General features: G+C 38.2%; 1 protein-coding gene across 4 annotated transcripts in view; it reads right to left on the reverse strand.

Annotated features, from left to right (window-relative positions):
• Positions 1-27,846, reverse strand: part of LOC150099898 (uncharacterized) — a 127,163-nt gene that overhangs the window by 22,725 nt on the left and 76,592 nt on the right. For 3 of the 4 annotated variants that reach the window (XM_090403075.1, XM_090403076.1, XM_090403077.1), the window contains exon 5: positions 9,738-9,797. In XM_090403075.1, the coding sequence (XP_090259201.1) occupies positions 9,738-9,797 (60 nt within the window). Of the gene's footprint in view, positions 1-5,451; positions 5,633-9,737; positions 9,798-27,846 lie in introns of those variants that run through there. The other variant, XM_090403078.1, reaches the window with a different exon arrangement.

Raw genomic sequence — 27,846 nt, forward strand, 5'->3', positions numbered from 1 at the left:
TGTTTGATTTTTTAACGATACTTGTGACATAATGATTAGAAATATATACACATTTGCACAAGAATAATGTTTAATTTGCCAAATATTTCTGTCTGAATATTACAGACCATCTTCAGTGGCTACATAGGAATAGTTTTAAAAAAAACAAAGTGGAATACGAACAATTGATCATTCACACATAGAACGAGCCATGTGATGTCATACTGCTAAGTATTAGAAGAGTAAACATTTTTAAAGTCATAATTAAAGATATTAATTCAGAAATTCATATCATAATCTTAAATAACATTAGACTAATAGAGGAAATTTATATACAAAAAAAAAAAAAAAATCATTGTGTTATCCTGATTAAACTTTCCCAAATTTTTGATATAGATATACAGTCATTAAGATTCAAGTTAGGACGTTGAAGTAAAGCCTCCACACTTTCTTTAAATACACGTTCAAATTTGTAGCGACATCTGTGTAGGAGGAGAGTCTTGGACCAAAGGATGTTGTGGCTTGTTTCTAATCCATGCTGAGCTAATCCAGATTTCTCAGGTTTGTTGTGTTGAATGATGACTGATGCTCTTGAATTCTTTTTTCTATAGAACGTCCAGTTTGTCCAAAGTAGGAAGATATTACACTGATACCCTTGGATATTTCCTCTGATTTTCATCATTGATTCATTCATCTTAAAAGAGTTATCAAGATTACTATGTACTTTATGAGGAATCTGTCCAAAATTCAAATCCCATCCACTGTTTGAGTATATTCCTTTAGCATCGAAACAATTCCTAGCAATATGCCCAGTCCTGTGGCATCAAAAGCATCTTGGAGGATCCTTATAGTTGGAGAAATACTCTTTCTTTGCTTGAGGTTCAGAGGTAATGGGCATTTGCAGATTGAGTCTTTCTAATCCATGCACCACTTTGTCCAGATTTGCTAATATAGGTTGATTCTGTTTTTTTAGTTCTTGTCCCACCATTTTGTTGATTCCATCTGTTGTAGGGTTGTGGCTTTCATGAAAGGTTGTAGTATTAACTACCAGCTGCTTCATTACTTCATCAAGGCAATCTATTACTGGTTGATGTAATTTTTTTTACTTCATGGTGAATTAAGGTTTTTATTTCTTGCATTAAACTGTCCTTGTTGGATAGTTCTTTACTCTCAGCTATATGATTAACATTTAAGGAATTTTCTCCATCATTCTTCTTCTTTCCCTTTTCACTTTTATTTTCTTTGCCAGTTTCAGATTGGTTTAAGGAATAATCACTCTTATTTATAACGTTCACATGGCCTACATTGGATAAGGGACAAAAGTTTCCTATCATTTGTTCTTTTTCCTTGACAACTTTGAAACATTCTTCTAAGGTGTTAATTTTCTTCTTGTAGGCAGTCTCTCTCTCAATTCTGGTCTCACACCTTGGTGAAACTGCTGGAAAACAGCCCAATCCAAACGAGGTATATCTTCATTAGACACGTTCAAACTGTTGGAAAGAGTCAACTGTTGTGTCGTCCTCGTGTTTTAAGGCCTTTTCTATCTCTTGTAAGCATAAACATTCTTCTGGTGATTTTAATTATGGCAATATAGACTGGATTGAAGAGATAGCGACTGGAAGTAAAGAAAATGAGTTTCTTGAGTTTTTGAGGGATAACTATCTCAGACAGTATGTCTGAGATAGTTATCCCTCAAAATGTATACGCAATGTCTAAATGTATACCACGGGTGAGAAGGTTAAATAAGGTAGGTGTGAGATGGATGAATAAAGAGATTAAGCATGCAATACAGAAAAAAAAGGCATTTTGGAGACAGCATAAGAGAAGTGGAAGTAACCAATTTCATGAGGTCTACAAAGACCAGGCAAGGAGGGTGACTTGGTTGGTGAGAGTAGCTAAAGAGAGGTATGAACAGCAGTTAGCTAATGAAGCCAAAAAGAATCCTAGGGAGTTCTTTCGATATGTAGCCAGCAAAAGAAAGAATGATTATGGAAGGATGACATTGATTGGAGGAAATGGTATAAAGACAGCTGTTGCAGAATGTGTTGTGGTGATACTTAATGAGCAATTCATAAAGATCTTTCAATCTTGTGAATGTGACTTCATGGAGAGATTAAGAGCAGTTGATGATGGGGAGGAGAGACTGACTGTAAGTGAGCAAGAGGTGTTTGGGGAGTTGAGTAAACTAGATGTAAATAAGGCTGTGGGACTTGATAATATATCACCACGTATTCTGAAGGAGTGTGCCAGAGAGTTGACACCTGCCTTGACATATTTTTTTAATACGAGTCTTGCACTTGGTCAAGTTCCTAAAGAGTGGAAGGAGGGCAAGATTGTGCCACTTCATAAAGGAGGTGATCGAACTCAAGCATCAAACTATAGGCCTATCTGTGTGTCAGGTGTTGTGGTTAAGTTGTTGGAGAAGCTTGTGAGAACTAGGATCCAGAGTTGGGTTGACAACAATGGTATAATCTTTGATGGACAGCACGGATTTGCTAAAGGGAGGTTATGTTTTAGTAATCTACTTACTTATTACAATAAAGTGACTGCTTCCTTGGACAGAGGAGAAGGATACACAGTAATATACTTGGATTTCGCAAAGGCTTTTGATAGAGTACCTCATGATAAGTTGACAGTCAAACTAGAACAGATGGGGTTGGATATTAGATTAGTGCATTGGATTGGAGACTGGCTATCTGATAGGTATCAACAAGTTGTGTATGGGGGTGCAATATCCAGGAAAAGGAAAGTCATTAGTGGAGTGCCTCAGGGGTCTGTTTTAGGGCCATTACTATTTAACTTATATATTAATGATATTGGTGAAGATTTGGATGGAGATATTCAGTTGTTTGCAGATGATGCAAAGTTGGGATGAACCATAAAGAGTAGTGAAGATGTTGTGGCCTTGCAAGAAGACTTGAATAAATTGAGTGATTGGGCAAGCAAATGGGGATGTGAGTTCAATGTTGCAAAATGTAAAGTTTTAAAATTTGGAAAACAAAGATGGGATGCAGAATTTATGCTTGGTGAGAATATATTGTTGGAAGTAGAGGAAATAAGAGATCTGGGGGTGATAGTGGATAAGGATCTAAAATTTAGGGGACACATCGCCAAAATTGTGAAGACAACACAAAGACTTCTGGGAATGATGCGGAGGACACTGACATGTAGAAGTAGGGAGATACTTGTTCCAATGTATAAGGCTTTGATTAGGCCACACTTGGACTATTGTGCCCAGATTTGGTCACCGGGTTTTCAGAAGGATGAAGAGATGTTGGAAAGGGTCCAAAGGCGACTGACTAAGGTAGTTTCTGACCTCTGGAATGTTGAGTATGAGGAAAGATTGAAAAGATGTAATTTGCAGAGTCTCGTGGAGAGAAGGAAGAGGGGAGATATGATAGAGACCTACAAGTTGGTAAGGGGTTGTTATAGGATCAATGGTGGAGAAGTTCTACAGAGAATAGTGGGAGATCAGGGGAGAACCAGAGGTCATCCCTGGAAACTGTATAAGGAGGGTGTGAGTAAGGGAGTGAGAGGCAGGTTTTTTTCGTGCAGAGTTGTGAGTGATTGGAATGCCTTGCCTGAGAGTGTGGTGTCTGCAAGTAGTTTGAATGTGTTTAAGACACGGTATGATGAGATGTGTGTGTAAGGTAAAAGGACCTCCTAGATGAGTCTTTGATTCCATGAGGTCTTGTTTAATAATAATAATAATAATAATAATAATAAATCACACTAATGCATCTTTCTTTCAATAATTCTTTCTTATTACTTTCTTATCATCTTTTAATATCATTTATCTTTTAATTTCTATCTCAATATACTCATTACTTGGGCCAAAATCCTTGACGAGAGTGAAGTTGGTGTTCCGTGAGACAAAGAAATGCAAATGGAGGATGCCTATTTCTTTGTCTCAGCACTGGTTCTATCTTCCTTTTCAAATTCAGAGAAATTTTATTTCTCTGAATTTGAAAAGGAATTCTGCACCACCCCGAATCCTAGGATATACTAAACATGTAAGACCAAGGAGTTAGAATCCAGTCAGCATTCACTCTTGCCATTTATAAATTTTAAACTTGCAGTCATGACATGATAATATCTAATTTTCTCACCTTTCGAGGTTCGCTATATTTTATGAGCAAGTGCAGTAGGATCTAAGTACAGGCAAGACAACATTTATATTTAAACAAAACATTTTAATTACAAGTAGAATACATATATTACACTTTGAAGCACTGAGTTAATCATTCAATAAAACATTGGTACAGCATTAGCACTCTTACATACAGTTATTTATCCTCTCTATAAATTTCTATCTGAAAAACCTAATTAATAACATCTTATCACTTAGTCTCGTTGTATCTCTCTACTCGATCAAATTCCATTCACAATCTTCTCTGACAAATCTTAATCAATTTACATATATCTCAGGCCTAATTAAGAACTCTTGTATATCTCTCTCTCTCAAAGTACATTCGTGAGACAATGTTCTATTTCTTTCTTAAATCTATCACTTAACAGTTCAAAGAGTCTCTAGTAGCACATACAATAAAATCTTCTTATTCAATTCCATTAGATAAAAGACAAAGCTTTCACCTTACCAATTTGCTGGTATGTTACTCTAACTGCTTCAGTATCTCGTCAGATATCTACTACGTTGACCGCTTCACTTCACACCTTGCTGGATACTCTTTATGATTTTTTCTATATACTTCATATTGGAAGATTTCTGTAGTTTTCCACTATCATGATCTGCTGAGCTTTTGTTTCCGACTGGTAAGTTCCCTTGGTCATTTGGTCGTAACTTCCTCGAACAAAGGAAACCCACGTGGAGGCTCCATACCAGCCGGACTTCCGAGGCACAAGAATACAGCAGCAGGAAAACGTCTATAAAGCCTTGTGCGCAGCGTTACCGCTCCTTTTAAATGCCGCACAACTTTTCTCATTCGTCATCTGATATCTACATCATACGTTCTCTATGTCACTAAAAAAGCTTTGCGCAAGATGGGTGCAACGCATACTCACAGCAGATCAAAAACGCACTCACATGAAAATCTCTGAACTGTGCTTGGAGCATTTTAACAAGAATAAAACTGATTTTGTTCATCGATTTATTACTATGGATGAGACTTGGATTCACCATAACACACAAGAATCCAGATGGTAGTCAAAACAGTGGACAGAAGCCGGTTGTTCAACACCAAAGAAGATAAAGTAAGTTCCATCAGCAGGAAAGATCATGGCATTGGTGTTTTGGGATGCTAAAGAGATTTTGTTTATTAATTATCTTGAAAAGGGTAAAACAATAACCAGGGAATATTATTCCGATCTTTTAACCAGACTAGACAAAAAAATTCGTGAGAAAAGTCCCGGTTTGCAGAAGAAAAAAATCATCTTTCATCAGGACAATGCACCAGCCCACAAAAGTGTTTTGGCAATGGGAAAATTAAGGGATCTGCACTATGAATAGTTAGAACATCCATCCTATTCTTCAAATTTGGCTCCCTCTGACTTCTATCTCTTCCCAAAACTAAAACTCTTCCTCGCTGGTCAGCGTTTTTCTTTGAATCAAGAGGTGATTGCAGCTTATAAAGGAGTATTTTGAAAATTTTACTGAGAACCACTACAGGGATGGGATAATGGTGCTGGAGCATCGCTGGAATAAACGTATTAGTCTTAAGGAAGATTATGTTGAAAAATAAAAATAATTTTGAAATTATACATTCGTTTTATCATTGTTAGGCCAAGAACTTTTCAGACCACCTTCGTATACTTGTACATCTTACCAGAAACACTCAATATGGAAATTCGTCTATAATTCTCACATTTAGTTTTATTTCCCTTTATATATGTTAAAAAAAATTTTAATTCATCACTCCAAAGGAATTAAAGCAGTCATCTCATAAATATGCCAAGGACAACAGAAGCCATGTGTTATGCATAAATTTGAAACAAGAACAAACACAGCATGATGCTGGACTTGTTGTATAATTGTCTGTAGCAAGTTGCTCATTAATCCTTCAGATGAACTTGTCATCAATCCTTCAGATGAACTTGTCATCAAAAAATTGTTAACTGTAATCAAACATGGGTTTACATCAACAAAACAAGAACACAAAATGAATGGATTAACCAATGAACAGTCCTGATTCTAATTGGATGTTCTCAATAAGGACATGTGAAGTGTTCAATGGAATTTCAAAGGTTTAGTTCGCTCTAGACTAGTTCAAAAGGTCATGCAATTAACACTCAACTCTGTTCTCAACAAGAACAGAGTTATGTGTTAACTGAGCATGTTACCTATTTTGCATGAGCACTACCTTACTAATCAACAGTTTGTACTCCTTCTGGCAAGATAATTCCAGAACATACTGCAGTCTGAATATAGAGAGTGAAAAAGACAGAGCTTTCTTATCTAGCATGGAGTCTAGATTTATTATTATTATTTCAGGCTACTCCAGGGAGTCCTTAGACTCATCGAGGGAGGCCCTAAACATCATGTCCACACAACTATTCGACATTCTCACAGTATCCATCATACCTTGCCTTGAACTCGCTCACTGTCATAGCACTCACAACAGACTCTGGCAGCTTATTCAACTCATTTACCACTCTAAAAGTAAAGAACCCAGCTCTAACACCCCTGCTAACCACACTCTTGCCCAGCTTCCATAGGTGTCCCCTAGTTCTCCCACCACCAGTCCTGATCTCAAAAATATCCTCCGAATTAATCCTATAGAATCCTTTTAGCAATTTGAATGTCTCAATCATATCTCCCCTTTTCTGCCTATCAACTAGTTTCTGCAACCCACAAATCTTCAACCTGTTCTCATATGGTTCATTCCATAGACCTGATATCATCTTAGTCACTCGCCTCTGGATCCTCTCCACCTCCTCCCCATCAAGAAGGAACCAAGGTGACCAAATCTGGGCACAGTAGTCGAGATGAGGTCTTATCAGGGCTCGGTACAGAGGTACAATAACTTGCTTGTCTCTGCTCGTCAAGGTGTTTTTCAACAACCAAGTGAGTTGATGAGCTGATTTAGCTACTTTTGCAATGTGCCCTCTAAACTTCATCTCCCTATCCACCAACACTCCCAAGTCCCTGGCCTCATCAATCTCTTGGAGTACAGTTCCACCAATGTGGTATACTGCTGCCAATCTTTTCACCCCAAAATGCATAACCTTACATTTTGTCATATTAAATTGACATCCATTCTCCTTAGCCCAGAACTCCAATCTATCTAAGTCATCCTGCAAGACTTTGACATTTTCTGCGTTCACTATCGCCCTACCCAACTTTGCATCATCAGCGAACAAATGAACTGTTCCACTTAGATCCTTCCCTATATCGTTAATGAACAGATTAAACAGCAGTGGTCCAAGAACAGAACTCTGCGGCACACCACTAGTCACAGGCTGTCTTTTGGCCTCTACTCCTGAATAAACTACTCTTTGATATCTCTCCATCAACCACCCACCTATCCATCTAACCAACCCTATATCCATTCCCATATGTGGTAGTTTACGGATTAGAATTCCATGTGGTATCCTGTCAAATGCTTTTGCCAGGTCCAGCAGAATCACTGTAAACCCATTTCCCTTATCCAGTTCTGCCGTCACCTTGTTATAAAACTTGAGCAAGTTACTGAGGCATGATCTACCCTTCACAAAGCCATGCTGTCCCCTGTACAGTATCTCATTTTCATCAATCCATTCCTGTATTTTTCCCTTGACTATGTTCTCCAAGACCTTGACAACGACTCCTGATATGCTGATCGGTTAGTAATTTGCCACAATAGTCATGGATCCTCCTTTATGCAGTGAAACTATTTTCCCCTCTTTCCACGCCTTCGGGACTAAACCAGACCCGAGACTCAGATTAAACAACATGGTCAAGGGCACTGATAATTCCTTAGCCGCTTCATGCAAGACCCGTGCTGATATACCATCCAATACCACAGATGTATTCACATTAAGGTTCTGTAATAGACTATTCACCTCCACTTCATTCATCACAATTCCCGTATAAACTAATGGTTCCTTCATTTTTTCAATGTCACCACCTGGATGGTATACTTTTGCAAAGTGCGCGCTCAGTAACTCCACTATATCGACTGGTTCAGTGACCTCCTTACCATCGTCATTCCTTAAAGTCATTTTGCCATGTACAGTTTTTTTCTTGCTTGCAGCATATTGTAAGAACTGTTTGGGATTCTCTTTTGCTTGCATAGCTAGTTTCCTTTCATAATCGGCTTTTCCTGTTTTTACCACACTCATTACCCTTCTGGCCTGCACTTTATACCGTTAGTTTGCCTGCAGGTCACTCCTTTCTTTAAATTCCCTCCACAGTTGTTTCTTTTTTTGCAGCTCAAGCTTAATGGTGTTATTCATCCATTTAACCCCTACTTGTTTTACTATTCAGACCCTAGGTATACAATCAGCCATAACCTCCTGTAAATGCTCCTTGACCACTTCCCATGCTCTATCGACGTCCAGCCCTTGCAGTTGTACATGCCATGGCATTGATCCAAGCAATTTCCTAAGCTTGTCAAACTTGCCAGCACGGTAATTCCACATATACCCTGTCTTAATCAAAAATTCCACACCTTTAGCCACCTCCCAGGTCAAGACTTTATGATCACTCTCACCAATAGGTGGCAACATGGTCATATTCATTACAGTCAAATTGTGAGATGCTATTACCAGGTCAAGCACTCTCACACCCCTAGTATTTTCAATTACATGCTGTCTCAGATAGTTATCCCTTAATAATTGAATAAAATCCATTTCCTTCCTCACACGTGTCCTCTTCTCCTTCCAATCAATGTTACCATAGTTGAAATCCCCCATAATAATTATCCTCCTTCCACTCATTTCATCAATTTGTTTATGCATACTATCTCCACCATCTATTCCATCACCTGGTCTATAGCAGCACCCAACTGTACATTTTGTTCCGTTAGTCTCCATCTCACACCAAATAGCCTCAAATGAGCTCCTTTCACTATCCTGCAATACAACTTCAATTCTCCTTGGCTGCAGTTCATCAGCTATCATCAATAACACCCCATTTTATTCTCTCTGTCCCTCCTATACACACTATAACCTACACATTCTATCCGACTAACTATATCATCTTCCGTCAGCCATGTTTCACTAATGCAAATAACCTGTGGCCAGGAAGAGCAAATCAAGGCCAAAAATTCTTCCTTCTTGTTCCTAATACTCCTGGCATTAGTATACATGAAATGCAGTGATCCCTTTGTCTCACCCCTATCTTGATGCATTATTCTAAATGTCCCATTCCCATTTCTTGTCCTTAGTGCTGGCTCAGGTACATTATATATATTTATACACTCAACTGTCTCACTGAAGTTTGCATATCCACTCCCCCCACTCCTTGGTAGTTCTAGTTTCCCTGGTTCTGCACATCCATTTTCACTTCATTCAGCAACACTTTTTCCAGTCTCAAAATTTATGTTATCTGATTACCACTTGTACTAACCAATGACTCAATTCTTGCATGCTTTGCCAATATGGAGGAAGATGAGAATGGATAATGAGAGGAAAACAGATTGATTGAAGAGCGACATTGACCAAGATCAAAAAACAAAATGCCTTATATTTTGATGACCAATGTTTTTCAACTGTAACTAAGAAGCGTTAAAATAAACACTTCAAAATTCTTAAAACTTTTTTTGGTCACCCCAGTAATTCTGCTATTTACATTATTTAAATAATACATCATTAAAACTTACATGGGAGATTCCTTTGTGATCAGTCCAATAAGTAATAGCTTGTTCCTGATCCAATGGATGCTGTTTACATAATTAAATAATAATTAAAATCATTACATAGGTGTAAATAAAGATACATGATAAAAACTGAATATATATATATATATACACGTGTGTGTGTTGCAATTTTTTTAACTTGGTTCTACTATAAATTAAAGATGCAAAAAATTATATTCTCAGTTTTAATCCTTTATCCAAGTAAGCAAAACCTCTCGGGGGACCCTGTAACCCCTAGAGAGCGCATCCCCTGGGTGGCAGATAGGAGACACCATGTGTGTGTGTGCACGTGCGCGTGCCCTTGTGTGTATGGTGGGATGGTCCGAATATACTGAATAAGGACTCGTGGACCAACAGGACCATAAGGGGCAATCATCTTGATTGTAAGGGAAGCGGCACTCCCATGGACCCCTAGCTGGATCTATCCTCTCCTTCTACTACTTTGAGGAAGATCCACTTACTTTAATCTTTCCTACAAGGCCTTATCAGCCAACTCTTTTGATTTTATGACCCCTATGCTATTAGAGTACCCGAGGGCCATGGGGTTTTTCATTTCTGGCCTTACAACTATGCCCTCTCTATAAATCTTACTATAATTCCTCTATAATCTACTCTTTCCCCCTTCAATACACCCTATTCCTCCTATGGGTTTAAATTCGGAAGAAGGCTAGTTCAGAAGCCTTAGGGAAACAGCCCTACTACTGAACTATTCCATCATCAGGCTATCCCCCCCCCCCTAACATGGAGAACATAATTCTACTTGTAAGCTGACAGAAAAAGATAATCGGATTGAATCTACAGGAAACGACTCTGGAATGGAAAAGGTAAAACAAAAATGGAAACAACAAAATATAATACACATAGCAAACTGGAATGTAAGAGGAATAGCATATAAAGAAATAGAATTAGACCAATTATTAAATGAAAGAAATTTTAAAATAGCAGTAATCACTGAAACAAAAAAGAAATTAAAAGGAACCATGAGAACTGAAAATTTTAATGTGATATACAGTGGAGTTGACAGAGACCAAAGAGCACAAGCAGGAGTCATGATATGGATTCATAACTCCCTTTCAAAACACTTAAAACATTATAAATTATGGAATGAAAGAATAATAGAAGCTAGAATAAAAATAGAGGCTATTTAACAATAATTGGTTTATATGCACCAGAAAAGGGAAGAGAACAAGATAATATTGATTTTTATAATCAGCTACAAAACATATATAATAAAATAAATAAAATTGATTACATAATTTTAGCAGGAGACTTAAATGCAAGAATTGGAAACACGAAAATTAATAATAATATAGGAATACATGGAGAACATACTCTAAACAGGAATGGTAAAAAATTGATTGACTTTGTAGTTTATAATAAACTAAAAATAATGAATTCCTTCTATAAACATAAAAACATACATAAATATACTTGGGCAGCAAGAGAATGGAAATCAATATTAGATTACTTTATACTAAATGAAAAGACATCAAAATTTTCACTAGATGTTAGAATTCACAGAGGATATGAAATTAATGAGGATATGAGACTTAAATGCAAGAATTGGAAACACGAAAATTAATAATAATATAGGAATACATGGAAAACATACTCTAAACAGGAATGGTAAAAAATTGATTGACTTTGTAGTTTATAATAACCTAAAAATAATGAATTCCTTCTATAAACATAAAGACATACATAAATAAACTTGGGCAGCAAGAGGATGGAAATCAATATTATTATTATTATTATTATTATTATTATTCAGGCCTCCATGGGATCAAAAGACTCATCGTGGGAGGTCCTTCCTAAGAACATAAAGTCTGTCAAGACTCATCGACGGGAGGTCCCCCCCTGAGAAACACAAAGTCATCATACCACTCCTTAAACTAATTGACCATTCTCGCTCCCACCACTCCATCAGGCAATGCATTCCACGGTTCAACCACTCTCCACACAAAGACACCACTCCTTACCATCTTGCTCAGAGTTTCCTTTCGTATCTTCCAGGGATGGCCTCTTGTCGTCACTCCTTCCCGCTGTTCAACCAAGCAAAAGAACTCCCCAGGTCAACCCTGTAACCACCTCTCAACAGTTTAAAAGTCTCGATCATGTCACCTCTCCTTCTTCTGTCCACCAAACTCTGCAGTCCACATTCCCTCAGCCGATCCTCATAACTATGCTTGTACAGTCCTGAAACCATCTTTGTCATCAATCTTTGTATCCTTTCCACAGTTAATTTAACCCCTTCAAATCCTGGGGACCAAATCTGAGAACAATATTCCAAGTGTGGTCTGATCAGAGACCAATACAATGGAATGATAACAGAAGAGCAGAAGAGCGGTGATAGTGAATGGTATAATAGCGAGAATGTGTGACAAGAGAGGACTGGTATATGCGGATGTTTGGAGTGCATTTGAGGAAAGAGAGGAATTGTATGCGAGAGACCACTTACATTTGAATGAGGAAGGACATAGGCATCAGGAGAGATTGCTGTTCTGAACGAGTCAGTGTGTCCCAGGGAGGATAATAGCAGGGGTTGCCTCTTGTGGGAATGGATACTTGGGAGAAGGGAGATGATGTCAGGTAACACTGAGCCCAGTGGATTCTAGAAGGGATAATGCTGGGTATAGAAACAATGGCATTTATATGCTTTATACTAATGCCAGGAGTATTCAGAATAAGGGAGAGGAATTGGTGGCGCAGATAGCATCAGCCTAGCCAAAAATTATTGGGATCACTGAGACGTGGTTGACAGAATGGGATATAATAACAGGAATAGAAGTCACTGGGTATAGCAATTTTCGTCAGAATAGGAGGGGAAAGCGTGGTGGTGTGGTACTGCTTATGATAAGTGATGACCAATGTCCTCTAAGTGTGGAGGCTTTGGAAGGAAGTGAGACAAATGATTTTGAGAGCGTATGGTGTGAGGTAGAGGTAGGCAAGACAGGATATTTAGTGGGGTGTTGCTACAGACCCAGGAGCACAGAGGATGGGGACCAGGAGATGTTTAGACAGCTAAGTTTGGCAAGTGCAAGAAGAATGATTGTTATGGGAGATTTTAACTTCAGTAGTATAAATTGGAGAGAGGAAGATGCATGTAGCAATAGGGGAATGGAATTTCTAGAATTCTTGAGGGACAAATGTCATAGGCAACATGTAACAGAGGGAACAAGAGGTTCAAGAGTTTTGGAATTGGTTATAGCATTAGAAAAGTTGATAATAACTGAGATGACATCTTTCCCACCAGTTGGAGAGAGTGACCATATGGTTTTCACTTGGAAAATGAATAGATATGCAGGAGTATCAAAGAGACGGGAACTTATGTGGAATTATAATGCAGGTGATTATAATAGTCTTAGACGTCAACTTCAGGAAGTTTCATGGAGGGAGGAATTGGAAGGCCGGGATATCACTAGTGCGTGGGAAATTGTGAAAGAATATTTGTTATCAGCAATGGTAAGTTGTATACCACGAGTGAAGAAGAGGATGCAATTTGGAGTAAAGTGGATGGCAAACAATATTAAACAGGAATTGCATGCGAAAAAGAGGCTATGGAAGAGATATAAGGAGACAGGAGAAGAGAAGATGCATGAAGAGTATAAGACACAGGCCAGAAGAGTGACTATTATGGTAAGGAAGACGAAACTGGAATATGAGAGGAGATTAGCCCTAAGATACAAAGAAAATCCTAGGGAATTTTTTAGACATGTGTCCAGTAGGAGGAGAAATGACTGTGGAAGAATGATATTGTGGGATAAAAATGGGAATAGAGTGACTGTTGCAGAGGACATAGTGGAATTGTTCAATGAACACTTTATAGGACTATTTCATTCTGGAGGAGTCAGTTATAATGCTAGAGGGATAGGGCAGGATCAAGGTTTAGAGGTACAGGAGGAGAGTGTGTTTCAAATACTGAGTACTCTGGATGTCAGTAAAGCTTTAGGACTGGATGGTATTTCACCACGAGTTTTGAGAGAATGTGCTAGGGAACTGACAGTGCCTTTAACCTGGCTTTTCAATGAAAGTCTGGCTTCAGCAAAAGTGCCCAGGGAATGGAAGGAAGGTAAGATAGTGCCATTGCATAAGGGTGGAAACAGACAGAAAGTGTCTAATTATAGGCCAGTCTGTGTGTCATTAGTAGTTGTTAAGATCTTGGAGAAAGTAGATGAGGGTAATGTTATCTGTGAGAGTCAACATGGATTTGTGAAAGGGCGCTCTTGTTTTAGCAATATGCTAGCCTTTTATTATTATTTATTATTATTATTTCGGGTATCTCCATGGAGTCAGTAGACTCATCGCCGGAGACCCAACTTTTATAATAAAGTTACAAGAACATTAGATGAGGGAAAGGCATATACTGCAATTTTCTTAGACTTAGCAAAGGCATTTGACAGGGTGCCACATGATAAGCTGATATTTAAGTTGCAGCACATGTGTCTGGATGTCAGATTGGTCAACTGGATTCAGGATTGGCTGTCTGATAGGTATCAGAGAGTTGTGTATGGTGGAGCAGTTTCAAGGAGAAAGAAGGTTACAAGTGGGGTCCCACAGGGCTCAGTACTAGGACCTATATTGTTTAACCTTTATATCAATGACATTGCCAGTGAATTGCAAGGGGATATTCAGTTGTTTGCGGATGATGGGAAGCTGGGAAGGATTATTAGTAATAGTGCAGATGTGGTAGCCCTGCAAGAGGATTTGAATAAGCTAGATAGATGGGCAAATGAATGGGGGGTGTCAGTTTAATGCAGCAAAATGTAAGGTGTTGAGGTTTGGGAAAGATCGATGGGATGCTGCATACTCTATGGGAGGAGTTATACTGGAGGAAGTAGGGGAGACAAGAGATCTGGGGTTGATGATTGATAGAAACCTGATGTTTAGTGGACATATTGCAAAGGTGGTGAAGGTAACACAGAAGATTGCTGCAATTATGAGAAGGACACTGATCTGCAGAGATAAGAGGGATTATCATTCCGTTGTATAAGTCTCTGATCAGACCACACTTGGACTATTGTTCTCAGATTTGGTCCCCAGGATTTGAAGGGGATAAATTAACTGTGGAAAGGATACAAAGATGGTGACAAAGATGGTTTCAGGACTGTACAAGGATAGTTATGAGGATCGGCTGAGGAAATGTGGACTGCAGAGTTTGGTGGATAGAAGAAGCAGAGGTGATATGATTGAGACTTTTAAACTGTTGAGAGGTGGTTACAGGGTTGACACTGGGGAGTTCTTTCACTTGGTTGAACAGCGGGAAGGAGTGATGACAAGAGGCCATCCCTGGAAGTTATGAAAGGAAACTGTGAGCAGGAGGGTGAGGAGTGGTTTCTTTGCGTGGAGTGTGGTTGAGTCGTGGAATGCATTGCCTGATGGAGTAGTGAGGGAGAGAACGGTCAATGAGTTTAAGGAGTAGTATGATAGACTTTATGTTCTCAGGAAGGACCTCCCACGATGAGTCTTTTGACTCCATGGAGGCCTGAATAATAATAATAATAATAATAATAATAATAATAATAATAATAATAAAGAAACAGAAATAGAATGGCTTAATATAAAAACGATAGTAAATGCAGCAGCAAATGAAAGCTTAGGAAAGACCAAAAAATTCAATAAAAGGAAAAAACTGAAGATCTGGGATGATACAATGAAAGAAATAATCAAAAAAAAAAAGTAACAAGAAATGAAAAATCACCTGGAGAAGATAAACTAGGTTCAGAACTATATAAATATGCAGGAACTAGATTCAAAGAAAGATTCTTATTATTTTTAAATAAAATTTATTCAACTGGTATCACCCCCAACAGAATGGAAAAAAGCAATTGTGATTCCTATCTTTAAAAAAGGTAACAGAGATGACCCTAAAAACTATAGAGGTATCGGTATATTAAATTCCTGTTACAAAATATATAGCAGAATCTTAAATAGCAAACTAATGAAGTATTCCAAAAACTTTATTTTAGAAGTACAGAATGGATTTAGAAAAGGACAATCATGTATAGACCCGACCTTTTGCCTAAAATTAATAATAGAGAAAAGAAGAGAATACAATTTAGAAACACATATTGCATTTATTGACTTTGAAAAAGCATTTGACAAAGTTAAAAGAAACATATTATTTAATATATTAAAAGAAAGACAAATACCAAATAATATCCTAAAAGCTATCACAAGTATATATGAAAATAATCAAATATAAATAAGATTAAATCACGAGCTATCATATACGAGAGAGATAAACCAAGGGGGTCCGACAGGGATGACCTCTCTCGGCAACTCTTTTTAATATCTACTTAAATGAAATAATAATAAAATGGAATAAAAATTTACATCAAGGAATTAAACTTTCTTCTACAGTAAACTTAAACACTCTCCTCCTTGCCGACGACGAAATAATAATTACAAATTCTGAAGATAAACTACAGAATGCTATTTTAGATCTAAATGAGATATCCAAAGATTATGATATGATAGTATCAACAGAAAAATCAGAAACTATGGCCTTTAAAGGACAAGATCCAGCAAGAACTAAAATAGTATTAGATAACAAGATCTTAGAACAGGTGAATTCATTTAATTACCTAGGATGTACAATCACATATGAAAATGAAAAAAATATAAACATAAAAATTGCAAAATATTTAAAAATAACAGGTGTAATTAACTCTATATTTAAACCAAACCCAGTTCAAAAACAAACCAGACTAAAAGTATACAATACATTAGCCCTACCAGTCTTAATATATGGAAGCAAAATCTGGACAATAAAACAAAAAGACAAACAAAGATTAACAACAGCAGAAATGAAGTTTATGAGAAAAACTGCAAAGTATACCCTATTTGATCACAAAAGAAATGAAGAAATTATGAAAGAATTAAACCAAGAACCAGTAATAGAAAAAATTTAAAAATATAAACATAAATGGATGGAACACGTTCAAAGAATGAAAACAGAAAGATTACCAAAACAAGCCTTAAAGTGCAAGCCATTAGGAAAAAGAAAACCAGGACGTCCTCTTAAACGATTCAGCAATGACTTCTAAGGCCGGAATAGGCCATGCTAGGCCTAAATCCTTGATATGCATGATGATGATGATGAAGTAAGAAAAACAATTATAAAAATCAAGTGGATATTAGATTCAGCATTATTTCAAAACCAAATGTAGAAAGTATGAAAGTTTCTTAAAAATAAGTTTACCCAGAAAGCTTACAGGAATACACTCGCTGGCATTTACGAGTCACTGTAGCACAGAGCACTTTAGAAAACATTAACACTGCCCAGGCATCCATATATTCGCTTTCTAAATTGTTCCATTTTTTTTATAAGGTTTCACTAGCCTGACAGCTGTTTCAAACTGGCTGGTTCTCTTCAGAGACCAGGCAGAAACCTTAAGAGAGCAAAAACTCTCTTTCAATACTAAGGAACTTGAAACGTCGAAGAGATTATAATTTTTACATCGCCCAACTGAAGCCTTTTGGCTCTTTATTTTAGTAAAGCAAAACAATATTTTGTGCATGAAGTATCTTCATGACTAAGCTACTTGTATATAGAGACTAATGACTTCACATCACTGGATACATACTGCCTTAGTATGTATCCAATAATGCAAAGCACATACCCTTTCGGATGTGTATAATGCTATGCATAATGGGAAAGGCCACTACCCAAACCGGTTTCGACCTTTATTGAGGTTCTCATCAGTGGCAGCCAGACCAGGAAGAATATATATCTCATCTCATTTTCCTTTTCCCTCTTTTACCTTGTGAGGTAAAAGGTTTGAGATCCAATTAATATTGGATCTCAAACTGTTCACAGGATAAGGTGGTCAGCCCTATGCCCTGGTGTATCCTAAGTCCGTAGTGTTGAGTTCTCAAGGCCGGTTTGCCTGCTTTGCAGGATAAAAAACCTCAGGATAAACTGGGGGAAAAACCCTACTGTCCACACCCAAGACCGGCTAACTTGGCCATGGCTGAGTAAGATCCTTCAGCTCTTCACGTCACCGACGGGCACTGGACACTTCTTCCACAGGCATATGGTTGCGAAGCGCACAGCCACTAGGCTAACCACGCAGACAAGAATATATATATATATATATCAAAGTCTGTCTGCATGTAATAAAAAATGGACTCAAACTTCACATACAGTAGAGACCTTAATGTGAAACATAATTATTATTAAACTGGTTGTACAACCACATGATTCTCTTGTTGGTTTCTAGTGAAATATGCAAATGTTGATACATTAGAATTAAGAATGGATAAGGTCTTATTTAAATGAAAATTATGTTTTTATATGAGAAAATTATTAGTTACTTTATTGAGTATTCAGCAAGAATTTTGACTTATTTATCTAAGCCATCACTGGGATAAAGGATTTTGCATTAAAGTGTGATTAGAATTGACCTTTTCTAAAAGCAAAACAATTAGTTTTCATTGTAGACATTTGGAAGACCTAAATTTATCTTTCTCAGTAGACTGTTTAATTCACTTCATTCACTTTGAATCCATTCAAACTCAGAGAAGGACATGATGTCTTCCTTTCTATTTCTAGTGTTTTCTACTGCTTTTGGATTCGGAACACACCACCTGAATAATAAGATAGTAAACTATAACCTTAAGTCCTGTTTCCATTTCCTTAATGCTCAACATTATTATTATTATTATTATTATTATTATTATTCAGGATCTCCAAGGAGCCATAAACTCACTGTAGGAGGGCAGCTACTCCTTAAATTCATTCACTGTCTGTATACTCTTACCACCCTCCAGAAAATGCATTCCATGCTCCTAACATTCACAACTACCAATGATAGTCTCTTGTCCTTGATCATTTCCTTTTGTTCTACTGCATAAAAAATCTTCCAAGTATCAATCCAATAAATACCTCTTAACAGCTTAAATGTCTCAATCTATAATCCTTCTTCCTCTATTCACTAGACTTTGCAAACTACATTACTCTTAGTGTACCTTCATAACCAATCTTCTGTACTGACATCATTTTTCTTATCCACCTCTGTACCCTATCCAAAATGACTATTACTTTAACCAGGACAGGCGCATAGTATTTTTCTTGTGTGTGCGATTAATGTTTGGCGGCCTTTCCAAAAAATTTCTTTTTGAATGAAGTGTGAATAAAACGAACAGGAAATGAAAAACAAATGATTAGTCCTGCTTATACAAACATTTTCAAGTTATATAAATTTTCAAAATAATATAAAATAGTAATATAAAGTTAAGAGATTTATTCAAATATTCTTTACATTAATTTTGCATTAATAAATAAATTAATTTTGAAGATTCAACGAAAATAGATAAGAGAATTTTACAAGAATGTTTCGCATTGGACTCGAGAGTTCGCCGATTATTTTGTGTCGCTGACGCTGCCCTAACAGCCTGCTAATATAACAGGCTCGAATGTCGAGAAGAATGAGTCATCAGTAGTAAGCTGACTTTTAGGGCCGGACCACATGCATTCGATCCGATTAAAATTAGGATACAGCCCTTACACGGACATCAACAATTAATCATAAGTTGATTTATGACACATCAAAAAATAAAGAACTATTTTAGGTATATTTTCATAAATTTTAATCAAAAATTACAGCGATATAATCAGGTCCAGGATACAATTTCAGAATTTATTTGTTTGTTTCTGGGAAGATCTGAAGGGGCCCGAATGGAAGACGATGTACATTCATAATTATATATACCATTCTGTACCATTTGTTGTTCGTTTAAACTCTTATCTCATATTTTTTGACATCTTTTATGCGCCTTTTCTTCTGCGGTGCCTGTGTATATTGCACACTTCGCACACGCCACCAGCCGGGCCTGACTCTACCAGTCCATGATTTTTTGTTTCCTCCCCTTCCTCCAGTACATTTCTATCAAGAAATTATGCAGCTTCACATCTATGGATCCCAAATTTCAAAATTTAGCACCTCTGTAGTACAGCTGGAAGAATGACAGAAAAATGCACCATTTAGCTAAGACAAAACCTAAGTTTGATTCTATTCTTCATATGGTCTTTTTCAATTGAACGTGAGATAACAATATCATACAGAGGAAGTAAGGATTTTTCTCCAGGAAACTGATTTTTCATCCCACATACAGGCAAACTGGCCAGAGAACACATGAAATTAACAGACAAAATTACTATTAATAAGCAGATGGCAGATGACACTCTGTATTAGTGAGCAGTACATGGCTAATAGTGGATTATGTAGCACAGATGGTCATAGGTGTGGTGTAGAGTATCCTTGTGCAATGAGTCCTTGGACTTCCTTCATGATGTCCAAGGACTTGCAGTCATGTAATTATTTTATTCTGTTCTATTTATTTTGTACTTTTATTCTGTTCTATTCATTTTGTACTTTTATTCTATTTATGGTATTTATTTCCGTAATGCTAACACACTACATTATTGTCTAAAATAGTATGGGTTCTACACAAAATACCAGATAACCCTAACCACTCTCCAAACACCATCCCCTTAAATCTCTTCCTCACTAGTTACCCTTCCAAGTACATTGAGAATGTTGTTGATTTCCTTGGTTCTCCATAAAGTGTGCCAAGATGTACAAGCAAAAAATTGAGTATATCACAACTGACCTTCATCAAGAACTCCAACTTCCTTTTCTCATAGCTAAACCCTGAAACAGCTGCAGGAAAACTATCAATGCTTTCAAAACAGACTCTGAAAGAGAAAAAAAGAAGGAAACTTACATCTTGCCCAAATAGCAACCAGCCATTTGATCTCTAGAAAAAGCAATCGGTTCTAATATCTGACCAACACCTTCCACCCCGTCACACCAAGATGGCTCTATTGCATCACTGCCCACAGAAAAAGCCAGCCTTCTGGTTTCACACTTTGCCTCCAATGTATGCATAATGGATCATGGTAAATATCTCCCAATCATTCCGAATACACAATATTCAATGCTTCTCCCCTTTTCGCCAGAAAGAGATTTAAGGAATATTGTCCAATTTAGACACTACAAAGTCTCCTGATTCTGATAGCATTCCTCCAATTGTCCTGAAGATTTGTACACCAAAATTAACTCCTGTCTTATGGCACCTATTTATGCTCTCTTAACTCCATTCTAGCCTACAGCCTGGAAATTAGCCTATGTTCTACCCATTCCCAAGAAGTTGAAAGTTTATTTTTCACTTGGTCAGACTAAATAAATTTAGTTTAATCAAATTTAGTTTAATTAAAATAAATTTAATTTAATCCTTTATCCAAGTGTGTGCAAACAAAGTTTGTGCCTGAAAGTATCTTCAGGACTGGGGTAAAGTGGTACAACACCGAGCAACTCCTTGCAAAGGTGGAGCAAGCTACCAACACTCCTATCTCAGTATCTTCCATAATGCAAAACACATCAGGCAGCTCCTATAGGAGGAGATGACCTTGCTAATGCTTCTGCCTGGTATCTCCACTTTGGCCTGGCTCCCACTGAAGAGACCTCAATAAAGGTCGAAACTAGTCTGGGTAGTGGCCCTTCCCTTAATGCATAACATTATACATATCCGCAAGGAGATGTGTTTTGCATTATAGGAGATACTGAGATAGGAGTGTTGGTAGAATGCTCCACCTTTGCAAGGAGTTGCCCGGTGTTGTACCACATTACCACAGTACTGAAGATACTTTCAGGCGCAAACTTTGTTTGCATACACTTGGATAAAGGATTAAACTAAATTTATTATTCCCAAGAAGGGTCCCAAATCACTACCATCAAACTATTGCCCACACTCTCTTGTCTCGGTCATCTCTAAACTAATGAAGAGAATCATCAATACTCAACTCGAGGTGTTCGGGGAGTTGAGTAAACTAGATGTAAATAAGGCTGTGGGACTTGATAATATATCACCACGTATTCTGAAGGAGTGTGCCAGAGAGTTGACACCTGCCTTGACATATTTTTTTAATACGAGTCTTGCACTTGGTCAAGTTCCTAAGGAGTGGAAGGAGGGCAAGATTGTGCCACTTCATAAAGGAGGTGATCGAACTCAAGCATTAAACTATAGGCCTATCTGTGTGTCAGGTGTTGTGGTTAAGTTGTTGGAGAAGCTTGTGAGAACTACGATCCAGAGTTGGGTAGACAACAATGGTATAATCTTTGATGGACAGCATGGATTTGCTAAAGGGAGGTCATGTTTTAGTAATCTACTTACTTATTACAATAAAGTGACTGCTTCCTTGGACAGAAGAGAAGGATACACAGTAATATACTTTTGCAAAAGCTTTTGATAGAGTACCTCATGATAAGTTGACAGTCAAACTAGAGCAGATGGGGTTGGATATTAGATTAGTGCATTGGATTGGAGACTGGCTATCTGATAGGTATCAACAAGTTGTGTATGGGGGTGTGATATCCAAGAAAAGGAAAGTCACTAGTGAAGTGTCTCAGGGGTCTGTTTTAGGGCCATTACTATTTAACTTGTATATTAACGATATTGGCGAAGATTTGGATGGAGATATTCAGTTGTTTGCAGATGATGCAAAGTTGGGATGAACCATAAAGAGTAGTGAAGATGTTGTGGCCTTGCAAGAAGACTTGAATAAATTGAGTGACTGGGCACGGAAATGAGGATATGGGTTCAATGTTGCAAAATGTAAGGTTTTAAAATTTGGAAAACAAAGATGGGATGCAGAATTTATGCTTGGTGAGAATATATTGTTGGAGGTAGAGGAAATAAGAGATCTGGCAGTGATAGTGGATAAGGATCTAAAATTTAGGGGACACATAGCCAAAATTGTGAAGACAACACAAAGGCTTCTGGGAATGATGCGGAGGACACTGACGTGTAGAAGTAGGGAGATTCTTGTTCCGTTGTATAAGGCTTTGATTAGGCCACACATGGACTATTGGGCCCAGATTTGGTCACCTGGTTTTCAGAAGGATGAAGAGATGTTGGAAAGGGTCCAAAGCAAAGGCAACTTACTAAGGTAGTTTCTTACCTCTGGAAGGTTGAGTATGAAGAAAGATTGAGAAAATGTAATTTGCAGAGTCTGGTGGAGAGGAGGAAGAGGGGAGATATGATAGAGACCTACAAGTTGGTAAGGGGTTATTATAAGATCAATGGTGGAGAAGTTCTACAGAAAATAGTGGGAGATCAGGGGAGAACCAAAGGTCATCCATGGGAACTGTATAAAGAGGATGTGAGTAGGGGAGTGAGAGGCAGGTTTTTTTCGTGCAGAGTTGTGAATGAATGGAATGCCTTGCCTGAGAGTGTGGTGTCTGCAAGGAGTTTGAGTGTGTATAAGACACGGCATGATGAGATGTGTGTGTGATAAAAGGACCTCCCAGATGAGTCTTTTTTACTCAATAAGGTCTTGGGGTAGTAGTAATAATAATAATAGTAATAATAATAACTCCTGTGTTACCTTGAAGCATCCAACTAATAAATCATCAGCAGTATGGATTCTGCCACTACCGATCAATGGGTGACCTACTCAAGTCACCCATCTCTGAACAAATACCATGGATATCAATATTAAAGCTTTGACTAGATCTGGTACACAGGCCTATTAAGCAAACTTCCATCATTTGGTCTGTCCCATGACTTCTGCATTTGGATTGTCAGCTTTCTAACTGGATGCATGCTATATGCAATAGTGGATGGTTCCTTATCCTCACTATTCAACTAATACTGTGATTTCACAAGGTTTTTTTTCTCACCAACCTTCTTCCTTCTGTATATCAACGACCTACTTCAGTTGACCACCAATCAAAAACACAGTTTTGCAGACAGCACATTGCGTTCCTCTGTTTCATTACACAATGCACCTCAACTTACAGAGCATCAACCCCTCCAGTAACGTCATTTCTGATCTTCAAACCATTCTTCCATGGGGGTTCAAATAACCTCATCAATTTCATTGCAAGCAAAATTCAATTCTGCCTTATTCCCCCCCCCCCCCCCCAAATAATAAATAATTATTCCAGTATTAATTCGAAAACACTCAAATCTCTAAGCAAGAGAAAATTTCTCTTCTTGGAATTACCCTGACATCAAGTCTTCCTGGCATAAACACATCACAACCATTGCCTCCTCAGCTTCCAAAAAACTAGAATTTCTCTTTCGCTCAAGGCATAACTTCACCTCCTACAAGCTGCTAGCCTTATACAAACCACAAATCTTAAAGGCCGAAGAACTCACTTAGGGACCTTTGGAGTTCTCTAAATGTACTTGACACAGTACAGAAGAGGGTAATCACACCGATTAATAACCCCCTTACCAATTTACTTCACCCGATTTCACACAGGCATTTGGTTTCTGCAATATCTATCTTCTATAAATATTTCCATGGTAAACATTCATATGAAATAACATCAATAATTCCTCCACTCTCCGCTAAATTCATTGAACCGTGCAGCTGTCACTCAACATCCCTTCACAGTAGAACTGTGAGAGCTATTGTATTACTTAAGAAATACATAAGGGAATGGGGAGACTATGCCACAAATACAGAAGTTTTTTTTAACTCCTCCTTCATCCATGCTACAACTGTATTGTAGAACAGTCTCCCTCTTATGTGTGTCTCAAGTAATACAATATACAGGTCTTCAAATCAAATATAAACAAATTTCTCATTTCCCAAACCACTATCTATTCACAGTACTAATATACTATTATTATTATTATTCAGGCCTCCATGGAGTCAAAAGACTCATCGTAGGAGGTCCTTCCTAAGAAACACACAGTCTATCAAGACTCATCGAGGGGAGATCCCCCCCCCCCCAAGAAACACAAAGTCTATCATACCACTCCTTGAACTCACTGACCGTTCTCGCTCTCACCAGTCCATCAGGCAATGCATTCCATGCAAAGAAATCACTCCTCACCCTCTTGCTCACAGTTTCCTTTTGTAACTTCCAGGGATGGCCTCGTCATCACTTCTTCCCGCTGTTCAACCAAGCGAAAGAACTCCCCAGTGTCAACCCTGTAAACACCTCTCAACAGTTTAAAAGTCTCAATCATATCACCTCTCCTTCTTCTATCCACCAAACTCTGCAGTCCACATTCCCTCAGCTGATCCTCATAACTAACATTGTACAGTCCTGAAACCATCTTTGTTACCTGCCTTTGTACCTTTTCCACAGTTAATTTATCACCTTCAAATCATGGGGACCAAATCTGAGAACAATAGTCCAAGTGTGGTCTGATCAGGGTCTTATACAATGGAATGATAACTGTTTTATCTCTGCAGTTCAGTATCCTTCTCATAATTGCAGCAATCCTCTGTGTTACCTTCGCCACCTTTGTAATATGTCCCCTAAATTTCAGGTTTCTATCAATCATCAACCCGAGATCTCTTGTCTTCCCTACTTCTTCCAGTATAACTTCTCCCATAGAGTATGCAGTGTCCCATCGATGTTTCTCAAACCTCAAGACCTTACATTTTACTGCATTAACCCGACACCCCCATTCATTTGCCCATCTATCTAGCGTTTTCAAATCCTCCTGCAGGGCTGCCGCATCTGTACTATTACTAATAATCCTTCCCAACTTCGCATCATCTGCAAACAAACTGAATATCCCCTTGCAAATCCACTGAAAATGTCATTGATATCAAGGTTAAACAATATAGGTGCCAGTACTGAGCCCTCTGGAACCCCACTTCTAACCCTCTGCTTCGTTAAAACTGCCCCACCATACACAACTCTCTGATACCTATCAGACAGCCAATCCTGAATCCAGTTGACCAATCTGACATCCAGACGCATGTGCTGCAACTTAAATATCAGCTTATTATGTGGCACCCAGTCAAATGCCTTTGCTAAATCCAAGAAAATGGCAGTATATGCCTTTTCCTCATCTAATGCTCTTGTAACTTTATCATAAAAGGTTAGCATATTGCTAAAACAAGAGCGCCCCTTCACAAATCCATGTTAACCCTCACAGATAACATTACCCTCATCTGCCCAATGCTGTATACGGTCCTTCACTACTTTCTCCAAGATCTTACTAACTACTGATGACACACAAACTGGTCTATAATTAGACACTTCCAGTCTGTTACCACCTTTATGCAATGGCACTATCTTACCTTCCTTCCATTCCATGGGCACCTTTCCAGCAGCCAGACTTTCACTGAAAAGCCAGGTCAAAGGCACTGTCAGTACCCTAGCACATTCTCTCAAAACTCGTGGTGAAATACCATCCAGTCCCAAAGCTTTACTGACATCCAGAGTACTCAGTATTTGAAACACACTCTCCTCCTGTACCTCTAAACCTTGATCCTGCCCTATCCCTCTAGCATTATAACTGACTCCTCCAGGATGAAATAGTCCAATAAAGTGTTCATTGAACAATTCCACTATATCGTCTGCATCAGTCACTCTATTGCCATTTTTATCCCACAGTATCATTCTTCCACAGTCATTTCTCCTCCTACTGGACACATGTCTAAAAAATTCCCTAGGATTTTCTTTGTATCTTAGGGCTAATCTCCTCTCATATTCCAGTTTCGTCTTCCTTAGCATACTAGTCACTCTTCTGGCCTGTGTCTTATACTCTTCATGCATCTTCTCTTCTCCTGTCTCCTTATATCTCTTCCACAGCCTCTTTTTCGCATGCAATTCCTGTTTAATATTGTTTGTCATCCACTTTACTCCAAATTGCGTCGTCTTCTTCACTCGTGGTATATAACTTACCATTGCTGATAACAAATATTCTTTCACAATTTCCCACGCACTAGTGATATCTCGGCCTTCCAATTCCTGCCTCCATGAAACTTCCCAAAGTTGACGTCTAAGACTATTATAATCACCTGCCTTATAATTCCACATAAGTTCTCGTCTCTTTGATACACCTGCATGTCTATTCATTTTCCAAGTCAACACCATATGGTCACTCTCTCCAACTGGTGGGAGAGACATCAACTCAGTTATTATCAACTCTTCTGATGCTATAACCAAATCCAAAACTTTTGAACCTCTTCTTCCCTCTGTTACATGTTGCCTAAGATATTTGTCCCTCAAGAATTCTAGAAATTCCATTCCTTTATTGTTCCATGCGTCTTCCTCTCCCCAATTTATACTGCTGTAGTTAAAATCTCCCATAACAAGCATTCTTCTTGTACTTGCCAAGCTCAACTGTCTAAACATCTCCTGGTCCCCACCCTCTGTGCTCCTTGGCTCGTAGCAACATCCCACTAAATATCCCATCTTGCCTATCTCTACCTCACGTCATATGCTTTCAAAATCATTAGTGTCACTGCCTTCTAAAGCCTCCACTCTTTGAGGACATAAGTCGTCACTTATCATAAGCAGTATTCCACCACCACGCTTTCCCTTCCTATCCTGCTGAAAAATGCTGTACCCAGCAACTTCTATTCCTGTTATTATATCCTCTTCTGTCAACCACGTCTCAGTGATCCCAATAATTTTTGGCCAGGCTGATGCTATCTGCACCACCAATTCCTCTCCCTTATTCCGGATACTCCCAGCATTAGTATATAGCATATAAATGCCGTTGTTTCTATACTCAGGATTATCTCCTCTAGACTCCACATGGCGGCTCAGTATTACCTAATGTCATTCCCCTTTTCCCAAGTACCCATTCATACTAGAGGCCACCCTTGCTACCATCCTCCCTGAGACACACTGACTTTTTCAGAACAGCAATCTCTCCAGATGCCTACGTCCTTTCTCATTCAAGTAAGTGGTAAGTGGTCTCTTGCATACAATTCCTCTCTGTCATCAAACGCACTCCAAGCATACACATATTCCAGTCCTCTCTTGTCACACAGTCTAGCTATTATATCATTCAATATTACCGCTCTTCTGCTCAGTTCGTCATTATCATACCCAGGCAACACACACACACACACACTATCTTTCCTCTTTGGTCTGATCAACCAACCTCTCATATAAAAACAGCCAATTTTCATGAGTTGCAAGATTAAAAAACCCAAGTTTCCAGAAGGGCAAACTCCTACCTTCCTGTGCAAAAGAGATCAACTAACTGGTTCAAGAAAGGCTTAGAAAAAGTCCCTCTAGTCAGCAACTAGAATCGAATTAGAATGCTCTTTCTTCAGGTGGCCTAGCATTATAGATACAAT

The sequence above is a fragment of the Typopeltis vanoorti genome, chromosome 13 (assembly GCF_054136105.1).
Source record: "Typopeltis vanoorti isolate ZY-2024b chromosome 13, IOZ_Tvanoo_1.0, whole genome shotgun sequence".
NCBI lineage: Eukaryota > Metazoa > Arthropoda > Arachnida > Uropygi > Thelyphonidae > Typopeltis > Typopeltis vanoorti.